This window comes from Euphorbia lathyris, chromosome 1 (genome assembly GCF_963576675.1).
Source record: "Euphorbia lathyris chromosome 1, ddEupLath1.1, whole genome shotgun sequence".
Lineage (NCBI taxonomy): Eukaryota > Viridiplantae > Streptophyta > Magnoliopsida > Malpighiales > Euphorbiaceae > Euphorbia > Euphorbia lathyris.
Window position 1 is genome coordinate 79,786,209 of NC_088910.1, and position 15,165 is coordinate 79,801,373.

Genomic DNA, 15,165 nt, shown 5'->3' on the forward strand with positions numbered 1-15,165 from the left:
ATTCAATTATGACAATTTATCTTTTTGTCACACAAATGTTTAAATAAATAACAATATATCAATATTGTCACAATAAAGTAACAAGACATGACAACGTATATTTTGTCATATTTTTCAAGTTATTTTAGCACGTATTACAATCGTCATTAAATGATTATTTGCAACTACGAAATATTAATTGTCATTTATTATAAATATTTCGTCAATAAATTATTATTTTTTTCAATTTGATATTACTAAAAAATTTCTGAAAATATTTTAGTGACAATCATCCATATATTATTAGGGAAGAATAAGCTTTTGAGTCCAACGTTAAAAGTTATTCATAGATCGAAGATTGGCAAGCAGCGGAATGATAGTAGAAATCAAATCAAATTTTCAAAGATATCGAGTAGAGTTATGAGCGAGTAGGGATTAGTTTGGGCGGGGGATCAAGTGAGTGATCGAGTTATACAGAACCTCGATAGGCGTTCAAGTGAAAATGAAAATATATCTATGGGAAGCCAGCTTGATCAACGGCAACGTTGATCATCTAAGTGGAGGATAATGTTATAGGGGAGAGTTTAGGTATAGGCAAACTCATCACCAGGCATGGACAAGGTTAGATAATGTTAGTTGGACCATGAATAACCAAATTAATTTGGTTATTTATCGTTAGATTTAGGTTTATTAAAATTCTAGGGTGAAAATGTAAATCATTCTAAAATTAAAATTTAATAAACTTAGATTTAAAAGTGAATAACTAAATTAATTTTATGATCCAGCCAAGTGAGGAAAATTCCAATCCAATTAATAGTGAAATTGTGTGTCTGAATGAAGTTTGAAATTGGGTGAGTGTAGTATTGTTAAAAAGGGGTATTGTATTGTATGTGATATACTTAAAATGGTTAAAAATGTATCCCAAAAGACAACAACTTTTCTTTCTCTTTCTCATAGTCTGACTTATCTGACTCTCCACTCCCCACTCACTTACCTTTGCTTTCCCATAATTAAACATTTCTATCTCTCTCTCTCTCTCTCTCTAAAAGCCTGCGGCTTTATTTGTCTCCTGAGTGATCAAAGTAAAGTAAAGGACCACCCACTTCACTTCACTCACATGTCCCCATTTTTTAGGCAGTTTTCTCCCTTCCTTCTGGATATCCACAACAACCTTGCTTTAGCTTCTTCCTCTTTCTCTTCACTTTCACTGGATTGGATGCTATGTACGTACCAACTTCTCTATCTTCTTCTTCTTACTTTTTTACTTTCTTCCTTTTCCTTCTCTTTACATTTTACATGTGGATCTACATATTTTCATTTAGATTAGGAATAAAAGAAAAACAAACCTCAATTTTGGGTTTCTATTTCCAGGGCTCAGTGTTTATTTACCATGGGGGAACTCATTTTTCTTGGTTGAAACTTTAGCTGCTCTATTTATCTCCCTTCATCTGCATATATATAAGTATGTCAAATGGGTTTTCTTTTGCTCTTCTGGTTTCTCCTTAAGTTTTCCACATCTTTTACTTCTGATTTTCATTTTTCAATTCTTCAACTGCTTTTCATGTGTTTAATAGAAACATACAACAAATGGAGTTTTCTTCATTATTCTCTCATCTGATATCTGACAACTGTGTAACTATGTTAGGATAGTCACATCACATAAACAAGCACTTTTACTCGAGACATTTGCATTGGAAGGAATATCATAATTGTAAAGGACTTTGTCTTCAAGATTTGGTGCATTCATGGCTTCAAATTGCTTTCAACAATGTCTATTTTCCGGAGATCAACCTCTTGATCTAGTTTCTTCTTATAGACTTTAACTAAAAATACTACTTGTTCTCTCTATTTTCTTCTCCCTTCTCTTCTCTTTTCTAATGTGACTTCATTCCTTTCTGCCATATTCGTCAAGTAAATTTCAACTTCTCTTCAAGCACCATGCTATTCCTATTTGCATTTCAGTGAAAATTGAGTTGTATTTGGAATTTTCCTTGCAGGTGAAGATCATCTTTGTTCCAAGGAGTAGTATAGACTGGTGCGATCAGGATAACATTCAATCTCTCTAGGATGCAAACAACATAAATTCAATTTCAGTATGAAACCATTCGTTGATCTTGAAGTGGAAGCCTCCTCTGAAAATGATTCTGAGGTTAGCAGCCAAGTTGCTTCCAACTTATCCATCCATGGAAGTTCAGCGTCCAATCTGACAAATATAGCTGCTCAATCCAGTTCAGAACAGGTTTCGCTTGACTTAACACTTGGCTTCAATAACGATGGATTAGGGGCAAGACACTCGATAGGATTCTCATTGTCAAGTACTAGCGAGAGTAGTAACGAGCCTGCCTCGAATACTCCTGCAACAGCAGCAGCCATCCCTCGAGTTTTTTCCTGCAATTACTGCCAGAGAAAATTCTTCAGTTCACAGGCACTTGGTGGTCATCAAAATGCACATAAGAGAGAAAGAACACTGGCGAAACGGGCAATGAGGATGGGTATTTTTGCAGAGAAATATGTAAGCCTATCATCTTTGCCTTTGCATGGATCAACATTTCGATCTTTGGGTATCAAAGCACACTCTTCAGGACATCAATACTTTTCAGCTCCAGTTAGGCCACAAGAGGTTAGAAATGGTGCAAGATTTGATCAAGGATATCATGTTCTGCCGCCAATTTTCGTGGAGGATGATGAGGCAGAGCTTTTATGGCCAGGTAGTTTCCGGGGGGTAGCTGAGGCAGATGAAACCCATCAAAGTTTTGTACTCACAGGAAATTCAAATAGGAATTTTTTGGAGGCAACTCCTCCTGCTGAATTGGATAATTCTACACCAGATCTCACATTGAAACTTTAAGTTTGCTATATAACCATTCTCCTTCTGTATAGCAAGATGATTGAACTGTGGCTCAGCTTATAAGTACTTTGTCATTGTGATGTATAACTTAATTTGGTGTATAAGAGCTTCACATGGAACATTCTTTTGGAGCTTCATGCTTGATTTCATTTATAAGATGGATTTTGATTTTCTCTAACTGTAACTACTACAACTCATCATTAGTCTGTTTTGATCATATTTTACTATCATTATTCATTGCTGCTGTCTTATATACATCAACATGCCAAATTGGAAGAATTCTTACCAAAAGTTTTGCTGCAGGATTACAGATTTTTCAAGTTGAAGAGGAGAGAATCGAGAGATCAAGAATGAGTTGGAATCTTAGTGGTTGTTTCCAAATTATGGATGGATGACCATATTTTCCTCAGTGTGGCACATAATCTGCAATCCTTAACTCTCTCAAGATGTTAAATGATAATAATGAACATAAAAGTTATGAATTGGAATATGCATCAAAACTTTACATTATATATATGTTGCTTAATTCTAAATCTGAAGCACTACAATTGTTATAGAATCATACGACTTGGTGCACAAGGTAGAACCTATTTGACAATCTTAGGTGCTCTTAGCTGCGGTTTTTTACCCTTAACCTGCAGTCTAATACGCCCTGCATTAGGCAGCTTAACACCTCGGCGGCCGCCATGAAACAATTGCCACCAATGCCTATTATCATGATGACTCCGAATTCTTCCTTTGGCTACCTTTGATTTCTTGGATTGCTTAACATGCCTCGCCATTCCTTTCACAAGTGCCTGGAATTGTCCTACCTGTTTTTTGTTCACAGGCAAGGTTTTCAATTTTCTAACTGCCTGTTTTTCACACATCCTCTCTTTATCTTTGTGGTGAAAAATGTTGCCCAAGTGTTTCCACATTGAACTTCTATGATCCTTAGCGTTATTAGTCTCATTTTCTCCATGATTATGGTGGTGGTGATGGTGGTGATGATGAAAGATGAGTTCTAGCTTGTTCTTCAACCTCCTTAGTCGTCCAGTTGCCTTATCAGGATTTTTCCTGTGCATTTTTCTACTTGAACCACCTGTGTTTCTGTAACTTTGTGAACTAGTAACAGAAGAGTCACTTGTACTTTCCTCAGGACTAGTTTCAGGTGTTGTGTGACTTGTTTCGGTTTCTGGCTGACTTGTGGAGCTGTAGGAAGAGGTAGGGCTCGAAACAGCTGACTGCACATCGGATCCTTGCAAGCTAGAGCTCGACACATCTGATTCTTGTTGATAAGGAATTGTCATCTTCTGCTGCTGTCTAACATGAGGCTTTTTAGCGAAAGACTCGTCTAGCAGCATTGGCTCCATCAGATTTTGATTATGACTATTTGCTGTAGAAGCACAATCTAATCGGGATTGCATAGATGGTCTGCGTTTCACCAACATGCCAAGGTTTTTATCTGGCAGAGTCAATGAATCATTTCTAGAGGTCTTAGGACTCGGGTCTGCAGTGTTCATGCCATGATGATCTCGAATTGAAGGAATGCGTAATCCATGAACATAATGGTATCCAGGAGATTCATTCCTCTGTGCTGGAACTAGGAAATTCGGACTATTCTCCGCCCAATTTCTTGTACTAGTAGCAGTAGCAGTAGCAGCAGCTTCTTCTAGTGATTCCAGTTTAATTGGATTGGAGATATCAGAAGAAAGCTGCAAAGACAAGATGGTAGATTCAATAAGTTTGATTGAATTGGACACTTGTTTTGAGAAATCACAGGAGGATTCGTCTTTGGTCTGCCTCTTGGATTGCTGACAAACTCGGCAGCGTTTCTTTGTGTTCTGCTCTGAAACTGAAACTGAAACTGAATGTGGTGAGAAGGGTTTCCTAATTGATGATTGCTCTTCCAGTATGCGTGAATTGTGCATATAAACATTAGAGTGAATTGAATTACAAGAATTGCTTGACATGGATCGTCCTGTGGATATAATCTGTGACCATTATAAACCATTAACACAAATCAGTGAAGAATAACACTTAATTGATTAAAAATAAATAAATATCAAAGATCAAACATCTTCAATTGCAAATTATTAAAACACGAGAAAAGGAAAAGAAAAGAAAACCTTGGATGTAGCGAGTAAGGCATTGTCTCGTGCAGAATCTAGCAGATTCTTGAAAAGAAGACGTGCTCCCTCGTCCATCTTTGAATTAACAAAAAAAATCAGGATTAAATACAGAAATAATGAGAAGAAAAAGGGGGAAATTTGGAGTTGGGGCTTACATCATTGGCATTGGCACTGGTTTGGAGGATTCTGTATAATGATTTCAAGGACTGAAGATCTTTCTGCATTTCCATCCTCAACTACTGCAAACAAGTCCAGTCCAGGGAAGTTACGAAGATCAAATCAAGCAATTAGTAGAAATTTGACATGCATTCATCAAATCCCTTGCCAAGAAAACAGAAAAATTAAGAATTTCTCTACGAATTTTCATGAATAGTTTGAATCGGAAGAGGGCGCAAAGGAGATGGAGGAAAAAGTTGGGATAACAAACGGGTAGAATTGAAGGGTCGCGTCCATTGTTATTAGTATTATTTTTCTTTTAACTTGTATTACTCGTGAAACCTGGAATCATATATTTTTATTAATTTATAGAGATATTAATTAATTAATAAATTATTAATTATTAATTTATCAAATATCATACAAAATTCAATTGAGGATAAAACTGACAATGATTCGATACTTTTGGAACCAGTTACAAAAAATAAAGTAATTATACCATCAACTACTCTTTACAATTGTTTTTATTACAATTTGACAACGGTACATCAGAACTTTTGAATGCATTGAGAATAGTTAGATAAAAGTCTAAGTTCTACCCGAAGCTTTTTCTAATTAAGTTGATCGATTGAGAATAGTTAGAGATGCAATTCAACTATATTTAAATTTCAAGAAAAAACGAGAATAGTTAGAGATGAAATTCAACTGGATTTAAATTTAAAAAAAAAACAAAGTATTATAGAGTCATATTTTACTAAATTATACTAAGTATGTATCTATATATACATGTCATATGTTTTGAGAAATTATTAATTTATAGAGATAATAAAAAAATGTATTTATAAAGGGTTGTTCCAAAAAATTATTATCTTATTAATTTATTAAAATTGATCATTTTTTTGAACATGTCCAAGTCCGGGACCAGAAGAAATTATTATTTTAAAGAGATTATTAATTTATCGAGTACTAATTTATATTGTTTACAAGGTTTTACTGTATTTAAAAAAAATTATTTTGAGGAAAAATATACAAAAATATCTCAATAGAGCAATTACCCCTTAAGTTATAAATGTGCAATTTTTTATCCCTAATTTTGAAAGTTGAACCGATTTTAAGTTATTATTAACATATTTTTTAAAAAAATTATTATTATTATAAATCTCATTTCTCTACCTTACGCATACGTCATGTTATAACTCATTAGTATAACGTTTACTAGAACAAAATAGTTTTAAAAAGTTATATAGTGTTATGCATTAGATCAAAAACATGTGTCATACAATTTATTTTTTAACATTTTACTATGTGGCATATATACCATATCAGAATATGACATGTATGTCATGGCCAATAGAAATACAACATCTGTCCCACTGATAAAAAAAATTAAATTCTTATATATCTTATCCCTCTCCCAACACAGAACTACCCTCCCCTTTTAGACCGATCACCGCCGCCTCAGTCCTAAAATATCATGGCTATGATCGAAAAGCCTTCATCCAATGTTTGTTATTGTAAATTGATGGAGCAGACCTCAATTTGTTTTTAATTAATGAACAAGATAAAAGCTGATGATTAATTAATTTATATAAACAAGATACAATATGATGAACATTAGATTGGAAGGGTTAATGGAGTTTGATAGCAGCAAACATGGTAAGAAAGGATGCAGACAACTTTTCTGTCAGCCACATAAAAAATATTCCTTGAGATTTGGATCTCTTAGCCTCATAGTTGCTTATTTGTAATAGAAAGGGCTTTTGATTGAGTTTTGAATCTCAAAGGTACTCAATAATAGCAAGGTATCCGTTCCATCAATTTGTGGCATTGACCAGGAAGACGACTTTGCCATCGCACTAATGGTGGTCGGAAAAAAAAAGCCTAGGGATGGTCGTAAAGGCAATCGTTGATTTGTGCTTAATTGGTGAAAGGAAAACAGAGAAATTAATTATTTATTTCTTAGGGCTATTCCATCACAGCCATGGTGTTCTATCGATTGAGGCGGTTGAAAAGGAAAAGTAATCCTGTATTGAGAGGAAGATAGCAAATATGAGAATTTAATTAATTATTTTTTTTATTAATAGGACTAATGTTCTATTTTTATTGGCCATGGCATACCACATCAGATTCTGATGTGGTATGCCTAGCACATAGTATAATTACTCTTCATCCAATACAAATTATTTTAAATTGGTTGTTTGGTTATTAAAGAAAATGATAACTGTTTTTAGAATATACTCTGGCAATAGCTTTTATTTATTTTTATTTTTTATACACTTGAAAAATAACTGAAATCAACTACTATCTGAAATAGGTAAAATACGAGTGATTAAGATTAAAAGGCAGGCAGGTATTCATTTAGGATAAATTCTAGTAGCTATAGCAAGAAAGAACTAGTAACAATATATACAACCAAATCATGGTAAAGGGAAGCCTTCCTTTCCTGCTCAAAGACATGAATGTAAAACATATTGACTTTGTTGTAACTGTACAAGAAAACAGACATTCCTTTACTAAGGATTAGTTGACATCTGACGTTACCAAAACATCATTTTTTAAAACCAACTGCTGCTTCTCATCCAGTGAGTAGAATATTGAATTCAACAAACTCTTATTAGGGAACACCCTCCACATCCCTTTTATCAAATTCTTCATCCGCCTAATCGTATCTGCTTCACCTAATTCGCTTCCCCGACTAATAACCTGTTGTGTTTTGTTTAATTAATGCATTCACATCACCAAAATGCTAATTAAACAAGAAATATTACTTACCCCTATAAAAATAACAACTATTTTACCAATGTGTTCATACCTAGGCCCTAAAATTTCACCGTCCGACCTGAAAACTCAAATCAGTTTGGAAAATTTCAGCATGAGTAACTATAAATAACCCTAAGAGAAAAAAAGTAGTTACCTTTCAACCATTGTACACAGCTGCTTATGTAAAGCTTTGGCCTCAGTTAAATCAGTTTTGATTGGCAATAAGTTCAACCAGGTTGAAACAAACTGTCAAACATTACTTGAACAAATTAATAACAGACAAGCCTTGTAACAAATATATATCACACAGATAAATAAGGGATGAAGATTGTGTCTGCAAAGCAAAGGCTCAATTGTTTCTCTACTACATATATAGCAAAGAAAACAAGCAACGATAAAAAATGATGGAAAGAAAACCCTACCACTTGTTCATTTACCACCTCCCTGTGAAATTCATATATTTTTCCAAGAGCACCAACTGCAATGTCAGATGCCTTTATACTCTCCAAACAGGAGCGATCCGGATATGTAATCACTTTTTCCAGTTTTACAAGAACATCTGCATTTTGTCAAATATAAATTCGTGATTTCATCCTAAATAATATACATCATACTCTAACTTCAAAAGGATATTTTAGACTTCAAAATCAAGATACCTACCTGTAATAGAATCTCTGAATTTTAATCTGCCATGCTCAGCACAAATGGAAATTCCAAGAGTAGCTTCCTGAAACAGAAAAAACGAGGTCGAGTTTAGTTACACACACAACACAATACAAAAAGATGCAAACAAGGGGTTAGAAGTGGACCTTTCTAAGTTGTGAATTCTTGTCAGTGCAAACTTGTAATAGAAATGGAAGATAAAAGTCACAATGCCTGCCAAGAAAATGAGGTCATAATGCTTAGAGTCTCCAAGTTCATCTACTGATCAATGTCCACATGTATATTAGAAGGTGGATCCTACCTGAAACAAATTTCATATTCTTTTACCACACAATTGAAAATATGCAAGGCAATCGTCCTGCATCTCGTGCTTGTATTACTATCACTCTATTGACAAATGCAAAACAAGTTGAAGTCAAACAGGATCCTGTGATGTGATGTCATATTCTACGGAAGAAACACAAATAACATTCATGTTTTTCCTAGCTACCTAGCATATTCTTATTTGCAAATACAGACTTCTTTTGTACCTGGAGTAATTGCAGCAATTTCCACAAAACAATATCCATATCCATGTAAGTAGTTAAGAAATCTCGCGAGATGCTCTTTACAAAGAAAAACAATGCCGAGAGAAGTTCTTCCTGTTAAATAGTAAACATCTCAAATGTAAACCTTATCATAGGAAGACATAATATATAAGAAATTTGAATTACGTAATTGGGAACTCTGAACTGATCTAAATCCTCAATATATGTATTGTATGAAACTTCAAATGAGTTAATAACAGAAGATCACAAGCTATCATGCACACACAAACACAAAAAAAAAATGAAAAACACTATGTACACTCCATAGTTTCAAAATACTCATACCCGCACTCTAGGATGTTGCTTTCTCGTAAGTGCATTAATAAACGCAGGCACAATCCTGGTATGATGAAGAATTTGAATTGCACCAACCATATCTGTAGGCATATGCATAAAATTAAAGGCTGCCCAACAAACCCGAGGGTGGTCATCTTGAAACGACGTCAAAAGCATATTCACAACTTGATTCAAATAGTCTCCCATCATTATCTGCAGAAATAAATGTAGAGATGAGCTTATTAAGAAGTTGTTCAGCTGAAATGTTAATGCTTCAATGATTTAAGCAGAATAAATTGTTAAATAAGTCTGTGTTCACGAAGTAAGTTAGTTGATGATCAAGAAATAACAGTACAAGGCAAGGCAAGGCACTCAAAGGAATTAAAAAGTCCTCTGTTTCCTTTTCCTTTTCCCCTGGACAGTATGAATTGCAAATAAAGATGTGTCGGAGTTCTAAGTAATAAAAACATATAGATTTTTACCACTTCAGCTGAGCAATCCTTTGAAATAACACCAAGCAATGCAATTCCAGCGTGACGCATCTGCCAGCCTTTGCAATCCATGCAAACTGGTAAAAATTTAAAAACAATTGGTAAAACATTCGTTTTACCTAAAACAATTGGCAGCTGGATCAGAAATTTGATTCCACAGTGATATGAGTGGGTCTTCCCCACATTATCAGTCTCCATATTTTCCATTCCATACCAAGCAATATCATCATGTATACCAATTAGCATTCTCATTGGGACACACAACAAATGCGCCATACATTCAGAAGGTAGAGACTGTAATGCTGATTCGCAATCTTTTGCTTCTAGCAAAACCATCAGGAGCTGAATTGCACAATTCTTTGTTTCATCTCTAACAGTTTCAGATTCTGCGATCTTAAGCACATTAAAAACTAAATTATGCACACAATCAGATTTTAAAAATTGAGGCTCTTCAGTTACGAAATTGAACAACACCGTTAGACCCTTTTGAGCACATTCCTCATTGTTCTCGTTCAAAAGATCATACACTCCAGAGAGTATTAGTAGAATCAAGTCATTCATTGGAAACAAGTACACCAATCCAATGACAGCCCCAAAAGCTGCAACCTTTACATCAACATTTTGCGAACTCAATGCCTGCAAAACTGCAGAGTGTAAAGTCTCCTTTCGGGGAGACAAAGGTTCAGAAATGAGCCTCCTGCAATCATTAGGAATATTAGCGAAAACCAACATGGCAGTTTCCTGAACCTTATGATTCTCCAAAGAAATAAAAGTTACTAAAAGTTCAAAAAGCTCTTCCCAATGATCTTGACCTTTATAAACTTGACCCACAAGGTCAGCTACAACCCCACTGACAATTCTCAAAACAGCCATAGAATCCTCCGTTTGAAGGCATTCAATAAATTGGGATTTCATGTTTCCTCGAAGACTAAGAGGTAACTTAGGCCACAAGTTTTGGACTTTGTCAAGCCTAAGGACATGGGCGGAATTGGCACGGGTGTCAATGTTTTCGGAAAATCTGAGAACGAAGATGAGCTTTGCAAAGAGGAGAATTGGGTGATGATCTTTACAACAGAGAAGAAGATTATTCGCTCTGGATCTTTTTTGTTCATTTGAACAAAACAAATCGCCGATAAGGGTTTCCATTTGTTTGATATCATTTGAGCTCAAAGCGTTGTATGCTTCAATTTGCGATTCATCTGAATACTCGGGAGGAGATTCCATTTGGGTTTTCCTCATTTTTCAGAATGTCTTCAAGATTACAGAATGTCACAATGCTAAACAAAGGGTTTTACGGCCGGGAAGACTAGTGAGGTTTAAGCTTAATTTAAGGGATTTTATAGTGCCCAAGAATTTAGGATGGGTCAAATCTATATATTTATTTGGATCGGTAACCTAATTCTGAAAGCCCACAAAAACAATTTTTTTAAAATTAGCTTTCAGTATTTTGTCTCTTCTGATTTTATTCTAAAAAACTTTTTACATGATTAACATGTTTTTTAAAAGCATCTCAAACACTGACCTAAAATTTTAAATGCGGCGTGTATATAGACTTAAATTTTTTTTTTGGTAGATGAAAATTTAGATAAGGGTAGATATAGACTTAATTAGAAAGCAGTTTTTCTTTTATTAAATTTAATATGCTAAATATGGTATAGAAATAATGAATATAAATGAGGAAAAAAAAAAAGTCTCAACTTCAATAATTTAATATGTTTCAATGGTTTAAAAAAAATTCTAAAAAACTATTTACTCAAATGGTTTTAAATTTTCTCAAATAGTTATATGCAACATATTAATTTTTTATAATTTATATACATTTCTACTTTTAAACATACAAATTACAAAACAAATCTTTATTAATCTCCTGTAATTTTCATAGATTTTGTTTACAAGTGGAGAATACCCCAAATATTTATTCAAATTATTAATATTTAATAGATATTATTTAATCAATTATTTTGTTAGGATATAGATAATTAAATAAAAATATAAAATATAACTATAAGACGCATGAGACTGCTAATGAGGGTTGGTCCGAGTGGTAAGGCGTTGAACCTCTGCTTGACAGGTTTGAGGTTCGATTCCTCACTCCGTCAAAATAATAAATATCAATATTGTTAGAATCGAACCGAATTTATAACCCAACAAAAGCAATTTTTTTTTTTTTAAATTAGCTTTCGGTAGTTCACTCCTCTATTTTTTTTTTTTTCTAAAAAACTTTTTACCAAACTGGCTAATATAAATTAAACTTTTGCATGAATGACATGTTTTTGAAAAAGCGCGCCTCAAATATTGACTCAAAATTTTAGATGCAACGTGTATATAGACTCAATTGGAAGCAGTTTTTCTTTCATTAAATTTAATATGTCAAAAATGGTATAGAAATAATGAATATAAATGATAAAAAAAGGTTTCAACTGCCATAATTTGATTTATTTCAATGGTTTAAAAAAATTCTAAAAAATTATTGATTCAAACGGTTTTAAATTTTCTCAAATATTAATATACGCAACAGATTAATTTTTTATAATTTATATACATTTCTACTTTTACACATACAAATCACAAAAAATCTTTATTAATCTCCCGTAATTTTCATAGATTTTGTTTACAAGTGGAGAATATCCCAAATATTTATTCAAATTATTATTATTTATTGAATTAATAATAAATAGATATTAATAGATATTATTTAATTAATTATTTTATTAGGATATAAATAATTAAATAAAAATATAAAATATAAAATGTTATAGGACGCATGAGACTCATAAAAAACAATGTTGTTAGAATCGAACCGAATTTATAATTGGGTCAGAAATCATTTGGTTCAACCAAATAATTCGGATTGATCGGACCAGATGATATAACAATATAAATAAAAATATATATATATATATATATATATATATATATATAAGCTAAGTAGAAACAAATTATTTACTATCTTAGCGGATAAAATTATGGAAAAATTACAAAACTGGATCAATTTGGAGACCCATTTACATATGTAAACCAATTACCCAACACATCATATATCTAGACTATTTATTTGTGCATTTTTTAAAATACCCAAATCGTTTCATCTTCCTCTCTTCCTTTCTTTCTTATTGTGCGAACCGAAAACATCCTTTCATCTTCCTCTTTCTTCTCCCCCTCTCGGTTTCTTTCTTCTTGTGCGAATCGAAAACGTCATTCTCCATCTTCATGTTTCTTCTTCCTCTCTTGGTTTCTTTCTTCTTGTGTGAACTCGAAGGCACCATTTTCTTTGCAAAAACGATTTTTTTTTGCGTTTATCATATGTTTATTGTCGATTTCAATTGCAAAAGGCGGAAAAATATAAGTATCTACAATATTTTTGTGATTTAAGTGTTTTTAGGGTTTTGTATTTTTATGTTATATGTTTGTACGATTTTAGTTTATAGTTTAGTTGTGCTTTTTCGTTTTTTAGCTATATTTTGCGAAATGGAGCTTAGAGATAGTTCAAAATGATAGTATGAAGGTCATTTTTTTCCTTCAGAAAACGACTTTGTATAATGAGTTTGCTTCGCAGTTTGTGAAAACTGCGAAGCAAACTCATGTATTGAAGTAGTATTTTCTCCAGAAAATGACTTCACAGAATGAGTTTGCTTCGCAGTTTTTGCAAACCGCGAAGCAAACTCATATTTTTCAGGTTGTATTTACCTTCGCAAGCTTCATAGTTTTTCTTACGGCGAAGCATTTTTTTCACTAACCTGACTACATTTTTGTGAAGGTTGAATACAAAGGCATCAAATTCAAGTATCCGTTTAGCTTGAATACAAAGATGTGATGAAGAACGTGAAGACTAAATTAACTAGAGAGCAAATGTTGACTTTTTGGGTTTTGGGTTTTGGGTAGTACACTGGTGCTCATGTCGTTGCTGGAAGGTACACCCCTGACACATTCACTAATCAACTTCAAACTTCCTTCACTGAGCCTCATCTCCTTACTGATCGAAGAACTGATCACCAAGGAAGAACTTAGTTTAGGGTTTTGGGTTTAGTTGTATTTCAAACGATAGTGATGCGACTCTTGTTGAATTATTGTTGCAATATTATTGTAAATTTTGAAATGTTTTGTTTTGATGTCGTTTGGTTATACAGGGGTTTAGGGTTTAGTAGTATTCCAAACGACAATGATGCGACTCTTATTGAATTATTGTTGCAATCTTGTTGTAAATTTTGATAATGTTTTGTTCTGATGTCGTTTGGTTATACATGTTGTTTACTTGTGTATATTTTAGGCAAATAACAAAAGTTACTTGTTTGCATTTTTCGCAAGTTGAGAAGCGTGAGCAAAATTGTGAAGGAAAATACTACTTCAGTACATGATTTTACTTCGCGGTTTCGCAAACTGCGAAGTAAACTCATTCTGTGAAGTAGTATTTCCCTTCGCAATTTTGCTTAGGTTTCGCAGTTTGCAAGAAATGCGAAGTAAAATCGTATGCGGGACGTATTATCCTAGGAAAAACGTACAATATACTAAAGAAATTGCAGAAATACAAAGGAGAAAGAAGAAAGAAGAAAGAGTAAGAAACTTCTAAGTTGTTATATATATGTGAAGGGTATTCTGGGAAAGTCACAAATAAATAGTCTATATATGTAATGTATTGGGTAATTGGTTTATATATGTAAATGGACCTCCAATTTGATCAAGTTTTGTAATTTTTCCTAAAATTATATAGTAGCTTGTAAAGACAACTCATAAACTTAAATTGACAACCCTATGTGAAAGTCTCCTATTTAGTTGATATATTATAAGGAGGACGACCAAATTTGTCTTCCTTCTCCCTTCTTCCACCGGGTTAGGTTTCTATGGTTTTTGTTATCATTTTTTCCTTTGTTCATATAGTTTATCGGATCTTCTTTATTCATTTGAATTGTATCTGCTCTTTATTATTTTATCATTTATACCTTTCTCGGATTTAGCATGAGTGGAAACGGTTTATCCGTGGATCAATAAATCTGCATGGTTGCAACAAAAAAATGATTCAGATCCGAATGTTCAGAATGATCTAAATGATGAAATTTGGATTGCAGATACTATTCTCATATTTGAATTTATGAGAAATATATATTACCTTGTTGTTTGATGTTTTTATACCTTTTATGGTTTTCTTTGCTCTTTATAGTCGTTTTTATTCCTTTGTGGATCTTGTATTGACTTTAGCCTTTATTTGGATGAAGTTTTATTTCTTATATTTTGATTGTTGTGCTTTTTCTTCTTTCATCTAATAAAAATACATGCATTTTTCTTTAAAAAAAACATTT

The 15,165-nt window shown here is 33.1% G+C and overlaps 2 protein-coding genes across 4 annotated transcripts; one reads left to right on the plus strand and one right to left on the minus strand.

Moving 5' to 3' along the window:
* Positions 1 to 1,010: 1,010 nt before the first annotated feature.
* Positions 1,011 to 3,090, plus strand: LOC136210690 (zinc finger protein 4). 3 transcript variants are annotated; one of them, XM_066002066.1, is made up of 2 exons: positions 1,011 to 1,202; positions 1,977 to 3,090. In XM_066002066.1, exon 2 carries the CDS (start codon positions 2,075 to 2,077, stop codon positions 2,825 to 2,827), a length of 753 nt encoding a protein of 250 aa, XP_065858138.1. In that variant the 5' UTR covers positions 1,011 to 1,202; positions 1,977 to 2,074; the 3' UTR covers positions 2,828 to 3,090. The 3 variants fall into 3 exon arrangements, with proteins under 3 accessions (XP_065858138.1, XP_065858143.1, XP_065858150.1); XM_066002071.1 differs by lacking the exon at positions 1,011 to 1,202 and adding an exon at positions 1,313 to 1,441; XM_066002078.1 differs by lacking the exon at positions 1,011 to 1,202 and adding an exon at positions 1,487 to 1,890.
* Positions 3,091 to 3,132: 42 nt separating this feature from the next.
* LOC136210708 (protein KOKOPELLI) lies at positions 3,133 to 5,368 on the minus strand. Its single transcript, XM_066002090.1, has 3 exons — positions 5,094 to 5,368; positions 4,936 to 5,013; positions 3,133 to 4,800 (listed from the first exon to the last, which is right to left on the minus strand). Exons 1-3 carry the CDS (start codon positions 5,166 to 5,168, stop codon positions 3,415 to 3,417), a joined length of 1,539 nt encoding a protein of 512 aa, XP_065858162.1. The 5' UTR covers positions 5,169 to 5,368; the 3' UTR covers positions 3,133 to 3,414.
* Positions 5,369 to 15,165: the final 9,797 nt, after the last annotated feature.